A 16620-nucleotide genomic window follows, 5' to 3' on the forward strand; every position below is an offset into this window, starting at 1 on the left:
TCAAGAAGCCCTCTATGTCATTAATGACAGCCCCAAGTACTAAAGACTGATCCATGATGAGTTCATCAGTGGAAAAATATCTAAAAATATAAGGCTTTGACGGAGAACCTCATAATCATCATCATCACTCAAGCAAAAGAAATCCAGGTATCTGAAGCAGAAAACTAGATCTGAATATTACAGGTTATTCTACTCCCACGGCATTTGTAGATGGACTTCCTTCTGTCAACAAAATGAGCCCTGGTTAAACATAACAATGAAAAAAAAAAAGAAAAAAAAAGAAAGAAAAACATAACAATATGTGATCATGGTTTGAAGGTCCAACTACACGGCCTTTCGCTCAAGTGCCACCTCCTCTGTGAAACCCTCCTTGATCTCAAGGGCAGGGATAGAGTCTCCCTCCTCTCTTCTGAGGCACTTAATTACTTACCGTCTATTGGGGCACTTATCACATCGAATTTAAATGTTACATTTAAAAGATTGAGAGCTCAGAGTCATTGTGTCCTTGAGACCTGGCACAGTACTGTAGAATTTTCATAGATCAAGTTCAGGAAAGGTAGGAAGGAGAGAAGAAGGTGGGGGCTGGGATGGGAGAGGGGGGTTGGCGGGCTAGCAAAATGGAAGGAAACACAGGCCGGGTGGAAGGAAACAGACATTTAGCACTACTTACCCGAAGTGTCTGACCTCTTCTTCTTGGGTCTTGAAGCACGCTGCTTCCTGTGCCTTGAGTGTTTCCCACTTTATTAGACTAGTGAACTTATCTTTCAAGATAGTTCAACACTCATTTTTGGAAAGCCTTCCTGCCTCCCTCTTCCCTCATCAGTTCTCTTCTATTCATTTCCTACATGATTTAGTTCACTTATCACCTCGGGCTCAAAGGTTTTTGATTTTGTGATTTTCAACACATATCTCTCCCTGCTAAATTGTGAACAACTTTAGGCCAAGAATTTTCTTTTGTTCCTTCAATTCCCAGGAAGAGTTCCTGGCATAGAGGCTTAATAAATGCTTGTCGAATGAATAAATTAATGAGTAGAAATCCGTAACTTTCGTACATGAACCTAAAGGGGGCCTACATTAAATTTGAAAAGTTACTTAGGATCCCACTGTGAGCATATGAATTATCTACCTATTTATTCATATCAAAGTTTTGACTCTAGGGCTGCTGTTCGATTTTCTAGGAAGTGTTTGGTTTCTGGGTCACCTTTCACAGTCAGTTACCAAGGGAGCAAGGAGAATTCAATACAATGTCAAACTCAAAAAAAGAATGAGAAAGGAAAACATATAAAAATCAGATAATTCCTTTAAAAGTCAAATATGAATTGTACTCTAATGTTCTTTCTTATTTAAAGTATAATATTCATGTTATTTTAAGTGTTTCATATTTCTTTTATTACATGAAATGACATAGAAACAAATGAACTATGGTGAGTGGACATAAAATTTACATAAGACTGTTCAGCCCTGGGCAGAAGAGGCTCTTTGAGGGGAACTGTAAGTAGAGTGACTAGGGGAGGATAAGAATTGATGAAGACTAGAAAAATAAACAAGAGTGAGGCCATGAAAGGCAGCCAGCACTTTAAGTTACATTATTAAGTTTGGACTTTATCCTATAGGAAATGAAGAGCTCCTGCAAACTCTACCAGAGGAATGATGTGGTCAGATTAGGCTCTTTCCGTGTTAGTGCAGTACATACATGTGAGGTACATGTGAGATACATGTGGCTGTTGAGCACACACCAAAGCATGGCACTGGGGAGGGAGAGGAAACACTGAGAGACCTTCATGGAGAATGAATATTATTTGATGACCAATCCCATGCAAGGTGTGAGGAAATACCTTCCTTCTTTGAATGTTTCTGATCATACAATTTAGATAACCAAATACTTCTATTTTTCTTTTTAGTTTGATTCTAATGGTACCAGGTCAAAAGTGTGGATGCTATGACTAGCCATCCCCTCTTTAAACCCAGTAGAGAGACACTAAAGAAAAAAAAATGGTAATGATATAGTCCTAAGGTGTTTTTTCCCCCTGACTTACTAAAAGCAAAGCATTTCCAATAAATCCACTGAAACTGAATCCTAATCAGCAATATATTTATCATTAATCAGAGATTTTATTTTGCTCCATTGACTGATCAAATTTTTAGTGAGCCTTTGATTAAGAGACCAGTACTAAAACTCTTGATCGTGTCAGGCGCACAGCCACTTAACCAACAATACAAGAGGACACAGAAAAAGGGTTTAAGAAAAATGATCAAAGTAAAAAGCTACAACACTCAATGTTAACAAAAGTTTTAATATACACTTGACTACAGATGCATACAATGACTACTGAATCTCCATCCATAGACAGCCAACAAGGTATGAATGAATTTATTAACTTCCAACAAAACTTCAGGTTGTGCACTTAAAAAACTGGAAACTATTTAAAAATAAAAATTAACAATGGAAGCAACAATGCTATAAAATATGATGGGATAACTTTAAAGAAAGGGTTCAAGTACTCTTTGGAAAGATCTTCAGACACCAGTCTTTGAGAAGTTTGTACATTTCCCATCTTTGCATAGTAAAAAAAGAAAAACAGAAACTAAACCCACACACATTCCACTTGGTAAAACTCCACAGCTCTACGTGATTCATGTTTTATAACATGCACTTATGTGTACTGCTCATTTATCTAATAGGAGTAGCTCTAATCTGATGGGCTCATGCAGTATCCCAGGGTGAGCAATGAAGTCAGCGCACATCTCCTCATCCATGTTAATGTAGCAAAAGTAAGCAGGTGAAATGGGAACTTGTCATCACTTAACACTAACTCTTGTTGGGTAACATTAAACAGTGATATGCTTGTGTTTTGAGCTCAAACGAATAAAAAGGCATATTCACACCACAAGAATCAGCAAATGAATGGCATGTGCAAGAGAAAATACAACAGAGTTTGAAACTACATAACCTAATACCATCAAAAATAACTATAATCCACTGTTCACAACTGGTATGGTTGCATTATCTTTCATTGTCATACACAGGTAGCTTAAAGCTTGTGTATTTTACATATACACACAAATAATTTAACACTGGAGCATAGGTTTCATTACCTATGAAATTGCCAGTGTAACAAAAAGTTACACTGACATTTGCCATATGTACATAATATTTGGGGACCACTGTGGTCTGATTTAAAACATAACATCGCACATTTACAATGTTGTTTGTGAAATGCTCAAAAGTTAACAATAGATTTAACTTGTTTGCACTACCATGATTTTGTATCTATTAAGTCACCGTGGTGCCTCTGGAACAGCAGTGAAATGTGTACGGTGAACTCAGCAGCAGCTGAGTATCCACTAATGAATAGGATCCAGCAACAGAGAGATGTAAACGATGTGGTGACAGGAAGAGATGCCGAGTAATCTGAGTTTCCTCCAAGCTTCCTCTAAGGGCCCGTGCCGCTTGGTAGAGGGATACACCCTGTGTCTCAGGAAGCCAAGAGTACGGCTGATAAACCTTATAAGTAGCCCTGTGAGTACGATATAAACATACAGCTAGTTCTAGAGAAAGACTGCCTACCTGTGTAGCACCTAGGACTCAGAAAGCAGTAACAGGATTAAGATGTTAGGTTATGGTTTATTGTAGCATAGAGAAATTAAGGTTTCTGCTCTATGATTGCGATGCTTCCACAATTAAAGATAACCTGGGGAAAACCCCACTGTTTCAGCAGTACATTTTTCGGACTTAATCCTTTGCAAAGTCCAAGCAAGAGTGGTGAGACTAGTGTCATGAATCTCGCTGAAGAGGAATTTAAAGCTCGATCTAGCAACTAATTTGGTTGTCATGAAGAAGTGACTAGTACAATTGGATGTCCTGTTTCTAAAAACAGGACATTAAAGAAGTGCGGGCTCTTTGGGGGCCTTCAGGAAAACTCATCTCTAGAAGGCTGCTCACTGAAAGGATCATGTACAAGTGTTTACATTCAAAACAAAGCTGGGACCAAATTTCTTTATGAAAGTATATACCTAACACTTGAACAAAAGCTATCTTGACCATAAATAGAAGAAGAATTCAATGACGGTGAATTAAATTTAGAGGGACCTGGGAACCCAGATTACATCTGCAAATCTGCCAGGAGGGGAAAGAAGGATGTGAATTTGTATATAGTAGAATCCTGTTGTAATCCAGCGCAACATTCCACCGACCGGCCATACACTGTGGGCCAAACAAGGTTTGTTGAAAATACAACACACAGAAGTAAAGACTATTTTAACAATGCTCACAAGAAGGTAATTGTTGTTTCTGTCCCCATGACCAGCTTTACAGTGGGTATCTACCATATATATTTTGAGGCAGGAAGTTGAAAGCATGAATGAAATACTGACAATAATAGATATGAATAAAATGGAAAGCTTAACTTCTTCCTCAAGCTTTCAACATTTAAAAATTATTTTTTAATTTAAGGCTTTAAGTTTATCCTCCTTTCACATTAAAGACAGGGAAAGAAAATTGTCAGAACCAAAAGCTAAAACCGTGAGCTTGGCACTTTTGTGATTAATTTGAGAGGGTGTCTACTTTCTTACATTATATACATATGTTTATAATGACATCCAAAAAAATTTAGAGACTTAGTACATATATTTGCATTTACATAATTTTTATATTTTTCATATGGGTTATTTTGTTCTTTGTGTCCCCCACACTTTGTTTGTTTTTGGTTTCAAGCATTTCGTCTCATTCAAGCATTTCATTTTTTAATTGCACCTGTTTTGTGCCCCAAATCCCTGAATCCGTGGCCACATCTGTCTTTTTTGAAGCAAACCTAAGAATCACTGTACAACACGTTACAAGAGAGAAGGACAGAGACAGAAAGAAATAGAGAAAAGAACCCAAAAAGATGGGGAGCAAACAATAAACTCAAATTTACAGAGAACCTTTACAAGAGAAATATTTCAGTACAGACAAGTGAAACCGATGTGTCAAAATCTCTTATTTCCATATTTACATTTATAAAAGAACTATACAATAGCTTCATTGTTCAAATTCCAGCTCCCATTTCCAAAGGATGCTCGGTCCAGGAGAAAAGACAACGGGAAAGTGAATCAACAAGAGCAGGGGTGTGTGGAGCTCCTCGTGGCCTGGTCTAGACTAGGGGGCTGGGGGTCAGGCAGCTTCCATGGGCTCATCTGTCACCTTCACCTTAGGAATTCAGTTGCAGGCTTTGCTGTGGTTGGCTTGCTAGCTGCTTGTTTTATATATGCCATGCAGAGTTTACCCTTTGATCTTCATGCCACTGGAGTGTGTCATTGGTAGGAAAAGAAAAAAAAATCATGCCAAACCATTTAGAAGATATTAAGTGCCAACAGGCTGAGGAAAGAAAAAAAACATTTGCTATTTTTTAATGGTTCTTTTATTGCACTTAATTTTTGTTGTTGTTCCTTCTTCCTTTCATTGGAAAAAAAAATTCTGAAATCGTTCTTTTTATAACATTGTCTTTTGCTCCCTTTTATTGACAGGTGGTGGGAGGAGGTTCTTTGAAATTATTTCCAAAAAGGACAGTTTTCTTTTACCCCATCCCTGTCACCCCAACTTTAGTTCTGTGGTCATTACCACCCAGTGTTTTTGTTTACAGACTTAAGAGTTCCGGCAACGATGCTGCAAGTATGTCACACCCAGAATCCAACAGTGCAAGATGCCGTTCATCCAGTGCCGCTGATTCAGATGGGGCCTTGCTGAGTAGGATCGAACCTCCTCTTCTTGACATTTCTTCCAGGGTGCGTCAAAAGAAGATGCAAGCAGAGGGGAAAAATCCACAATATCAATCAGATAGTGATGAGAGAAGGGTAATGATAATGACAACAATGCTAGTTCCAGAGCAAAGTGATCAACTGGCCCCAAGGCAGATGTTCCCAAATAACTTGAAATTGAAACACAGAACAGCTCACACTTTGGGCTGTTGGTACAACCTCCCTGCCAGTGTATATTCATTTATGAATACCAAAAGAAGCTTCAAGTTGTTCATTGTAAATCACAGAAAGCCACTGGGCAGCCCAATTTGTCTGTTTCAGAAGTAAACGACATGGCTAATTTTAACTAGATATAAATTATTCCAGGGAGGCTCTCCCACTTAGGGGGCTATCAGCAAAACTAAGAAAAATTCTGCAGGTCTTATAGCTACTTCCTTCCAGAACTTGAGAGTTCTGTATCAGTGGATCCGCTTTTGTCAAAGTGGAAAAAACAAAAACAAAAACAAATACCTTTGCTCTACTCAGTTATCTTGCTGCCTTGGTGGTGTGAGCTCTTACCCTACTCTGGAACAAGCATTTTTCTTACCTAGAAAGTTGAAAACCTGAGTGCACAGTAAGACAGTACACTCAAGGGAGAATGGACACAGGCTTGGGTTAGTTAAGCAAATGCAGCAGCTTAGCTTAGTTTGAAGTAAGCAAGTTAAAATGCCTTGCTCACAGTGTCCGGTCTCCTAAAAAGAGGTTCCTATGTTTAAAAAGAGAAAAGAAAGAACCAGCAAGACACTACAAGGCAACAACAAAAGTTAGTTGCAACCTCCCCGTGGTCTGGCTTTATGTGGGGCATCGAGCAAGGGGGCTCATGCATTCAGTCTGCACACTGAGCGGGTGCAACGCAGCTGCCACCGCGGCATCATGCAAACCTGGAGACCAGCGAGTCCCCAGGATCCCTCATCCCCCTGCCCACTCACTTGGGGCCGGTTGGATACCCTTACAGCTCTAAGCACCAAAAGGATTACAGTATATTCCTCCTCGCCCAGAGGTAATTCAAAATCAGAACAATACCAAAGCTCAAAATATGTAGAAAGACATCCCGCAAAGTTCTTATTTTTTTCCGACATGACCCCTTTTATGCTTCTCTTTGGAAATAGCAAAAATAAACATCTTTAAAGAAAATCTCCCTTCTCTTTTTTAACCTTTTCATTATGGCATCTTCATCAACGGCTTAAGCATGTGGATCACTGGCTAACATGTAGTGCAAACACTATTTCCAACAGTGCTACTTTTTTCTCTTCACCATTCCCCAACCCTTCAACCCTCTTTTGGGTCAGTATTCTTAAAAGCAGCCATTATTGAAGCTGCCCAGGAAAGAGTGGTGAGAACAAACAGGAAGTCTCCCGTGATGTATCCGTCACTGAGCTAGTTTACTTCAGAGCACAGGACCTGTGTCTCTACCTATGTTCACTGCCCTTGAAGGTAGATGTATAAGGAACCACACGCCCTGCGAGTCAGGTGGGGAAAAACAGGGACTGCTTGACCTTGTGAAATGACCCTGACGGACTAGGAGCCCCAACCTATTTAGATATGTATTGCTGGAACTCATGAGAAATGTTAAACTAATGTCAAAAGCGGATGTGGAGGAAAGATCAAGTGTGCTCATGCTACCCATGTAAATGACTATATTGCCCTCATTCAAGTTCAGGGAACATCAGATAAATAGCCACGTTTACGGTCATAATGACAATGTGGTTCTTTTTTTTTTTTGGCTGCACCGTGCAGCTTGCGGCATCTTAGTTCCCTGACCAAGGATCAAACCCGGGCCCACGGCAGTGAAAGCACTGAGTCCTAACCAGGAATTCCCTGGTTCATTTTTAAATGGAGATATGAAATTCCATTTCAGCCTGGCATACAGGCAACCTCTAGTGTCCAGAAGCTTGTGCTCCTTTTAAAAGTCAGTTTTTGAAGCTTAGAGTGCATTTTTTATACAAAAAATGTTCTACAGTATGACTGGACTCCCAGGCCAGACCAGGAAGCCAAGCCACCCTCCTGTCTATGGGAAAATGGACTCTAGAAACCAATGGGGAATTCCAGGACCATGTTTCCTCCACTGATGTCCCAGCAGGGAGAAAGTGGAGCCCCGTGATGAAGACAGAGAGGGATACTCCTGCAGCAGGCTGACTTTGAGGGTTCCTCAGGGGTAAACTGTAAAACCACTATGGGCTACTGTACGTTGAGAACTGCCTGTCAAGTCTCTTTGTTCTATTTTAATGAGAAAGCGCTACTCTCATGCGTAGATGTTTGCTGCTTTTCTTCCACAGTGTTTCGTCTGAATACCTCTGCTCACTAGATTCTGAAGGCAGCTCACTTTTTCATCATAACCTGCAAGGTATTTCTGGATCATTATAAAATATTAGTGTAATCCATAAACCCTGCATTGACCCAGTTTTCATCCATTTTCACTACTTTTGAAAAACCTGTACTTTTGTCTACTATATATTATACCACATATACATCTATACAAAATTTTTAAAAAGCACTTCAGGTAACAATGACCATCTTGGAATTGCAAAGTCTCAGGTCTTCTTTTAAGGGTATGTCTATCCATCACTAAGACCTTCTTTTCTTTCCATGATGAGTCATCACCTGCCCACCAAGAACCCTTTGCCCAACCCCGCCTCCTTGGTCACCTTAGACTGAGTTCCCTTCCCCAGGGGGTTGAGTCAGGGAGCTGAAGTGGGTCTTTCTGGCCAACCCAACACCACCACCACCTGTGAGGTCTGAGTGAGAAAGTGCCTAACCCAGGAGTCGCAGGTACTAGAGGAATAGGGCTCCTTATTTTGCACTGGGATATGGTCATGTAATTCAGATAAGCGGCAGTCTGGCTATCCTCCTCATGGAAAGACTACCTAAAATTGATCCCATTTCCTAACTCTATAAAAATGAAAAGCAAAAAAAAAGAAAAAAGGACATTTGCTTTTTTGAGAAAATGTCATTAGCAATATTAAGTTCCTTTCAAATTTCATCCAATGTGACATTCAAACAATTCGGTTAACTTTCCTTGTGATAATCCAGATATGGTCCTTTAAATTTCATTTATTGCAAGCACGTAAACAGTCTTTTCTTTAGCACTTCCAATGACAAGGAACAAAAGCCAAACAGAATCTCCTAGAGTTCAAGTCAGGCTCAGTAAGGACTTGTATCCCAAGTAACTTCTCATAGAGAGGAAACCACATATGTAATTCCACAGACTTATTAAATTAACACTTTTAATGTCAGGAGGAGCTCTGCCAGGCTAGGACGGCCATTCCTGCCACCAAATCCCATGCAGAGAGCAAGCAGCGGAATAATGGGACATGGCAACAGTCTTCCACAGACTGAGATTATAATATGGTTGGAAGAACTCAATATTCATCCTAAAATCTTGTGATATGAATCGCCAACAAACTCTGGCATCATCTATTACCTTCAAGTTCTTTTCCTACCATCACCTAGAATTCCTCTTTTCTACTACCGTTGCCTATGATGTTGATATACTTTATGTGCATATAAATGACCATATTGTTCACATCAAAATTCCTGTCTTCAAATTTAAGGAATTCAGCTAAAAAGCCATATCTAGGTTAATAACAGCAATTCTGTTCATTTTTAGATGGAGAGATGCAATTTTCTTTTTATATATTTGTCACTTTTCCTAAGCTTTAGAGAATGATCCTAAATGCTACTAAAATGATCCTTCATTTTCTCAATTTTTTTCCAAAGTCCAGGGAAAGCAACAGCTCTAATGACCTAGTGGGGCAGCATTATTATTCAGCACTGGACAGGGGCCATGAGTCTCCAGGAGTCAACCAGGACAGAGGTTTGCAATCTTCCGCAGCACAATTCGTAGCTTTATTTAGTGTGTGTAGGGATGGAGAGAAAAAAAGAGCATGGCGTGAGTGTAAATCGATGCAGATGTGGTGGAAAGTTGGACAAATTGGTGTGCCAAGGGCCTATGTTCAGTTTTCACAGGATTTCTCAGAGAAAAATCCTGACACCCCCAAAGACTGTGAGTTCATAGACTGAATTATCCCTTAGCCATCTTCATACTTGGAATATGCAATTAACTGAAGTTACTAAGGTATGCCTACCACATTATCCAATACATCAGAATATTAAAAAAAAAACCTACCAAATTAAGCATTTTTTTCTCTTTAAGAGTTTCACAACCTTGCTCATGCAAGTCTTACTTACGTTAACCACAACTTTCAGACTCTACTATTCTGCTAAAAAGAAGTAATCTAAATTCATATTATTTTTTTGACCACAGCAATCTTGATAAAGCTTCATTATCACTTTACATACACAAATATGTACACATTCACACATGCATGTACACACTCACACATGCATGTACACTCACATATGCTTTACCACCTATTTCAGGGGAAATATGGTTTAAAAAAAAGAACCAAAAAGAACGGCAGACAGTGTCAGGAGTCAGAGCACAGCTGTATTTCTCATGCATACTCTAACAGATCATGTTTGGTATGATACTTCCTCCACATCTATGTTACTCAGTGTTATACCTAAAGAAATGTGACATTAGGAAAAAGCAGTACTTCCCCTGAGCAGTTAATATACTTTCCTTTAATCTAAAAGTTTATGTACCCTCAGATTCTTCAGGCTACTTTGCCAATTTCCCGTCTAGTAATAAAAACCCGTTTCAGGAGGGATTTCCAATAAAGGTATTTATTTAGAGCAATCCTTTTTAAAAACTGTTTTCAACTTCTGATTCTAAAGAAAGCTCTTTTGTATCTACACTGAACTCAATGAAAAAACTCAAAGTTTCAGTTCAACTAGCAAATAATTTTACTTCCAAATCACCTCTAGACTAATCATCTCCAAAACTGTCCAAATGGTGGGAAAACCTAAGCTTTATCATTCAGCACCCAAAGCGTTTTATTGCAAGGTGTAAGCAGTTACTTAAAGTTTCATACAAACCACATGGTTACTATTAAAATCTAAAGATCTAAACTCTGAAAATATAAAGCTCCTCATGGAGCAAACCAATAGCACAAAGAGTAGCAGCTTCTCCGAATTTAAACGGCTAAAGGGACATGTTCGAGAATTCTGCCTTCATTTTTTTCTTTGTTTCAGGGCATACAAATATTTACTTCGCACTACTGTGTGCCTGCTACAATGTCTTCCTATAAGGGTCATAGGGATGGGAAGGGGTATTGACACAGCCCAGCCGTACACGTGTCTGCACAGCATCCCCAGAAAGGCTGTTTTTCTCACCTCATTAAGTATCCATTTCTCCCCTCTTTTTGTGTGTGTGTGTGTGTTCTGATGATTAGACATCTCTCGCAGATATAAATAAACTGTACGGGCCTAATCCACTTATATACACAGTGATAAAGGCTTTTTTGTTTTTCCCCAAAGAAACATGCAATTCAAGCTGTGAGCTAGGCCAGGCCACTGTTTTGAGGTCCTGCTACAGAACAGTGCTCTTATCTCCAAATGCTGAAGTGATACATCTGTCACTGCAGGTGGCTGGATGGCAAAGATGCCCAGGAGACTCTTCTCCAGGCCTTTGAAACTGAGGTTTCCTAACACTAAGGAGGCATAAGCCTGGGCATGAGCCCAATTTATTTTTCTTGAGGCATATTTTTGAAAAAGTTCAAAGGAGCATTCTAGAATGATAACAGATCCTGGAACTACTGCAACGTACAATGACATTTTTACAGTAATGAGACACTGAAAAGTTTTTGTTGGAATTAGGTCAGCCCAAACAAACATATATTCTTTTGTTAGGTACCATGTGAGAGACTCACCATCTGGGCAATATTTTGGTAATACCATACAAGAAATTTAAACAGGACTTGCTTACTTTGTGTGTGTTTTTCAAAGTATTTCGATGCCAAAATTACTGTTTCGCCAAACAAGTTCAAGTTTATAAATATCCCTGTAGAAAAGACGTCCCATCTGATAACACCTTTCCAACTTGAAGCCACTCAAAACCTTGTAGGCTTATGCATTAAATCTTAATATAATAACAAAATTAGCAGAAAATGTTGAATTTATTTAAATCATCTATTGGTTTGTTTTTCTTTCATAATCAGTTTCTAATAATAACATTTTACCTGGCTTAAATATATTGAATTCAGAATTCCAAACATAAAATAGAATAAAGTTCATAATTAAGGCAATTATTCAGATAATTCAAGGTCAGAAACTTTCAATTTCAATTGAAACTTTCAATTTAGGTCAAAAACTTCCTCTGTTAAATAACCAGAGGGAGGCAAAGTGGGTTTTGAATTTGGGTAATGGTCTTATTTCCTGTTTAAATTTGTTTCCCTAGATCTAATTGAAACTGAATTGATCACAGGGAGTGTTTGGCACAGGAGGTCTTATCTACAAACCACAATAATCAAGTCATCACAGCACGAAAAGGTATAAAAGGCAATTATCCAATGAATCCAAGGTATGGAAACATCCAAACTGGATAAATTAGGTCCAAAAACTTGGACCACAGTTAAGGTTTGTTTGTGATTATCTGGTGTGTCTATTTAAACAAACTTACTTTAGTGATCAATGTACAATCCAAACTGAAAGGTCATATGAAAACATAAAGGCCTACCAGTCATGTCAATATTAACAGTTCATTAGAAAATAGGAAGTGTCACAAAGCCACAGACTTCAAATTCCAATGAGAAACCAATTCAGTAGGTTAGGGAATTAATCAAACTATTTTTTTAAATCTGTTTTTATAAAATTAATGAAGCTTTTCAAATCACAAAGCTATACATGTTACGTGTGAAAAATAAGAACCAAATGGTTACTTAGGTTGTGAAAATTTCAAAATGTCAATGGCATATACACCAGTTTTAAACAGTTTTATCCACTTATTTCCAATGACATAGTTTCCTAGATTATCTGCATATAAATAAATGTTTCTCAGGATGCTTGCTCCTAAAAGTTATTTTATCAAAGAACTTCTCCTTTAAGCAGTGCACGTGAATGCCTTCCACATTTCATGTTTTCCCACTTGCCTGAAGATGATATTTGAGGTTCCATGTTTCTTCATTTCTGACCCATTTCTGAACAAAAATATTTATTTTTAGCAGTTTTATTGTTAAAACTCGAAATCTGGTAGCAGGAACTCAAAACTTAGTTATGTAAGCAGAAAAGAGAAGTACCAGAGCCACTGAGAAGAAGACATGCGGCATTGCTTACTTAAATCCCCATCCTGTGCCCCCAAGGACAATAGCTGCTACCAGGATGGCACCAGCGATGGAGCCTATTATGAGATTGGTGGCACTAGGACCTGTGACAAAGGATCATGGGAAGAAAGTCATATGAGCCGACCACTTTCATTACCACCAGGGACAGGCACATAAGCAGTTTCAGGAAGTAAGTCCCCTGCATAAAAGATCGCTAAACACTTAAATCGCCTTTATTTATAGACAGCTACTGCTTGGATTCATCTACCTGGAAATCCAAAGTTTCTGCACCACTGACAGAATAATTCATTCCGTTCACCTTTTTCAGAATTTGAAGCAAATTATGGATGCCCAATAGCTGCCGTTGCCCATCTTTCTTCTTCTCCCCTTTCCCAGTATCACAAATCAAACAAGTAAAAGAGCGAATAAAGAACACTACTGCGTTAGAATTCATTCAATCTGACTGGCAAATGAGGGCATGAAAAGAAGGAAAACTATTCCACTGAAATGCTCTTTCAAGCAGCACATAAAGTTGTCTAAATGCTAAATTTTTTATCCCCCGTTGGAGACAGTTAAAATGTAGAAGTCGGAAGGAGGGTATCAAAAAATAGAAACATTGAAGCTCTCAAAGAGCTTCACTGTACAGACCTATACAGTGTTTACACAGCAACATGGGGTTCCAAAGACAAGATATAAAGGAAGCATAAAATTCATTTGGGTAATTCAGTAGAAATGGGAAAAAGATTCCTTAGGTTCTTTTGAAAATTGAATCTATCTTCAATTTTCCAGTTATTGCTAAGAGAAATCTGAGGTTTAGAGATAGTTGAAAAAAAAAAAAAGAGAGAGAGAGAGAGAGAGAGTCGGAAAGACAGCAAGAAAGAAAATGCAAGGTGGAGCTTCTATCAGTTGTTTAAGAGTTGAAACATACAGTAAATCCTCTCCACCCACATGGAAAATACTTTAGCTCACTGTTTTTAAATGTAAGAAACGCTAACTTCAGCAAACGAATTATTCTAAGTATCACAACCTCCAGGATGCTAATATGCAGGTCCAGTGCTCCTAACGGCAAGCCACTTCCAGTCCTAACTATATATCTCTGTTTCAGAAGTCACGAGGCCAATTTTCATAGTTCCCCTAAGATCCTGAGTTTGTGTATACATTCATTTCTGTGTAAAAAATTCTCTTTTCTGCTCACATCAGTGCCCTCAACTGTGTACATAAATGGATGCCACTTTTAGCAGCACCAAAATTGTGTGCATTGTATGTTTTTACTCGGAGACCTCCCAGTGCTGTGGGCATGAGTGGGGAGGTGGAGGATGAGTGAGTCTGGGGGACAATGGGAGGCTGGGGGATGTGGTCTTCACAGGCTAACCACTGAGGTTCTACAGAACATAAACCTCAGTGGCCTGTAGGGACACACTGAAAAGAATAAATAATAATGAGTGCAGGAAAAGCAGATTACCTACTGTATATTGAGCACTTACTACATGCCGGATACAGTTCTAAGCTCTTGACAAATATTATTTCATTTGATCCTCACAAAAACCTTACGAGATAGGAACTATGATTATCCCTGCTTAATAGATGAAGAAACAGAGGCTTCTAGAAGTTAATAAGAGACAGAGGCAAAATCTGAACACAAATTTGTCTGACTCTCAAGCTTATGCTACAAACTGAGGGTCAGCGAACTACAGACCACAGGCCAAATATGCCCCCGATGCTTTTTTGGCAAAGAAATTTTATTGGAACACAGCCACGTTCATTGGTTTACATACTGTTTATGGCTGCTTTCATGCAGAGACAGCAGAGGTACGCACAGGCTATGACAGACACCCTGCGGCCTGCAAAGCCAAAACAATTTACTATCTTTAAGATTGCTAAACATTATCCCATTTAGCTGTATTTCCTCCCCACATTTTTTTCTGCTTTTGTTCTTTTTTTAAAAATTTTTATTTTATATTGGAGTATGGTTGATTAACAATGTTGTGTTAGTTTCAGGTGTACAGCAAAGTGATTCAGTTATACATATACATGTATCTATTCTTTTTCAAATTCTTTTCCCAGTTAGGTTGTTACAGAATATTAAGCAGACAGCCTTGGGCTATACAGTAGGTCCTTGTTGGTTATCTATTTTAAATATAGCAGTGTGTATATGTCAATCCCAAACTCCCACATTTTAATAAGGAATCAAATTTTGAAACAAACTTTCAAAAAATTTGTATTGCCGTCTACATTCCGTATGCTTTAGAAATGATTTGTACTTTACCAGCCCAGAATGCATAGGTTGGGATTAGAATCAATACATAATCCATGAGAAATGATTCCTGATTTACAATTATAAACTAAGGAGTAGAAGTAAAGGCAAAAATCCCAAACAAAACCAAAAAAAAAAAGCTCTGTGGAATCCTCAGTGACTAAATGAACATTAATACTATCAGTTGAACCAAAAAGTGTTAAAACCATCTATATCATACTATGTGGATTTTATTTTTAAAAAGCTATATTTCTGTTTTTAGCAATTATGGCAAAATTTAGAATTGGAAGGAAAAAAACCAGTAAACTAATAGACAAAAAGAGTGCAGAAACCAAGTTAAATAAATAAATCTATTTTAAAGAAATACATATATGCTTATACGGACTTACCTGTCACAACCAGAAAAAGCCACAAGCTAACAACAGTGGAAGGGTAGATGAAACAAAGGTTGGTAACAAAGACTATGCCTTACAGCAAAGGCCTTGGATTTTGCCCAGCTCTAAATTTTTCCAAGGGAAATTTATTAAAATTCATCCCTTCTGTTAGTACATTTCAGTTATGGCCAATAAATAGTATAAAATGATATAAAATGGAATTTATATACTATAAAATAATATAAAAAATGGAATTGGGATGATTTTTTAGAAAACTACCTTTCTTCAGGGAGGGATTTCACATAAATGTATATAGAATTTCTCCTGGAAAAGGAATGTTGCTTCTGTATGTAATCCAGTTAACAGACCCAAAGCGAAATTTTACAGGACAAAGTTCTTGTTTTCTCTAAATATTTTACCTCTGTCATATACAAGTAAGTAAGGAGAAATAAAATATTTATTTTCTAACAAGTAAAGAGAAATAAAATATCTTTTCCAGTATTTTAGCTTCCCTCGGATTAATTAGCTTCACAGTCCATACAGATGGGATGTGAGTTAGAAGATCCCAGTCTAGTCAAAGCCCTTCAGTCAGGGGAGAGAAAGCTTAGGTAATCTTCAACACAAAGTGACACCTCTGGACTCCTCCTCTCTTAATGCTATTTTGGTGCTGAGGTCTCCCAGGCCCGTACTGTACTGTGTGCAGCAACTAATGGGACTAAGGAGGAACGTGTGTGATGTTAGCAACAAGCCCGTGGTTTGGGGAGGTTGAATAGAGTTTATCTGGTGTTTCCTTAAGATACTAGGAAATCATTCCTGGGCCACTGGGGAGGGTTACCACCACTACACTGAATAGAAAAGACAGCATGTGTGGGGTATTTCTGTTATTTGTAAATGCTTTCTCTGTAATTAGAGGGGGAAAATATTAGGATAATCTTTTAGTTTACAGATTGGCAACCTCATAAAAGCTATATCCCATGGAGAAATGACAGCTGTTGTGAGGACGTGGATCAAGTACAGAGCAACCTAAATTAAAGCACCAATGAGAAGAGCTGTATTT

At 38.3% G+C, this 16620-nt stretch overlaps 1 protein-coding gene across 2 annotated transcripts in view; it reads right to left on the reverse strand.

Annotated features, from left to right (window-relative positions):
• Positions 1–2125: 2125 nt before the first annotated feature.
• The window catches only part of ADAM23 (ADAM metallopeptidase domain 23), a 163687-nt gene continuing 149192 nt past the window's right edge, over positions 2126–16620 (reverse strand). Inside the window, exons 24-25 of one of the 2 annotated variants that reach the window (XM_060016229.1) lie at positions 12949–13039; positions 2126–5755 (exon numbers count right to left, since the gene is read on the reverse strand). In XM_060016229.1, the coding sequence (XP_059872212.1) occupies positions 5707–5755; positions 12949–13039 (140 nt within the window). In that variant the 3' untranslated portion in view covers positions 2126–5706. The remainder of the gene's footprint in view (positions 5756–12948; positions 13040–16620) is intronic. The other variant, XM_060016230.1, reaches the window with a different exon arrangement.

Source organism: Delphinus delphis, chromosome 7 (assembly GCF_949987515.2).
Source record: "Delphinus delphis chromosome 7, mDelDel1.2, whole genome shotgun sequence".
NCBI classification, from domain to species: domain Eukaryota; kingdom Metazoa; phylum Chordata; class Mammalia; order Artiodactyla; family Delphinidae; genus Delphinus; species Delphinus delphis.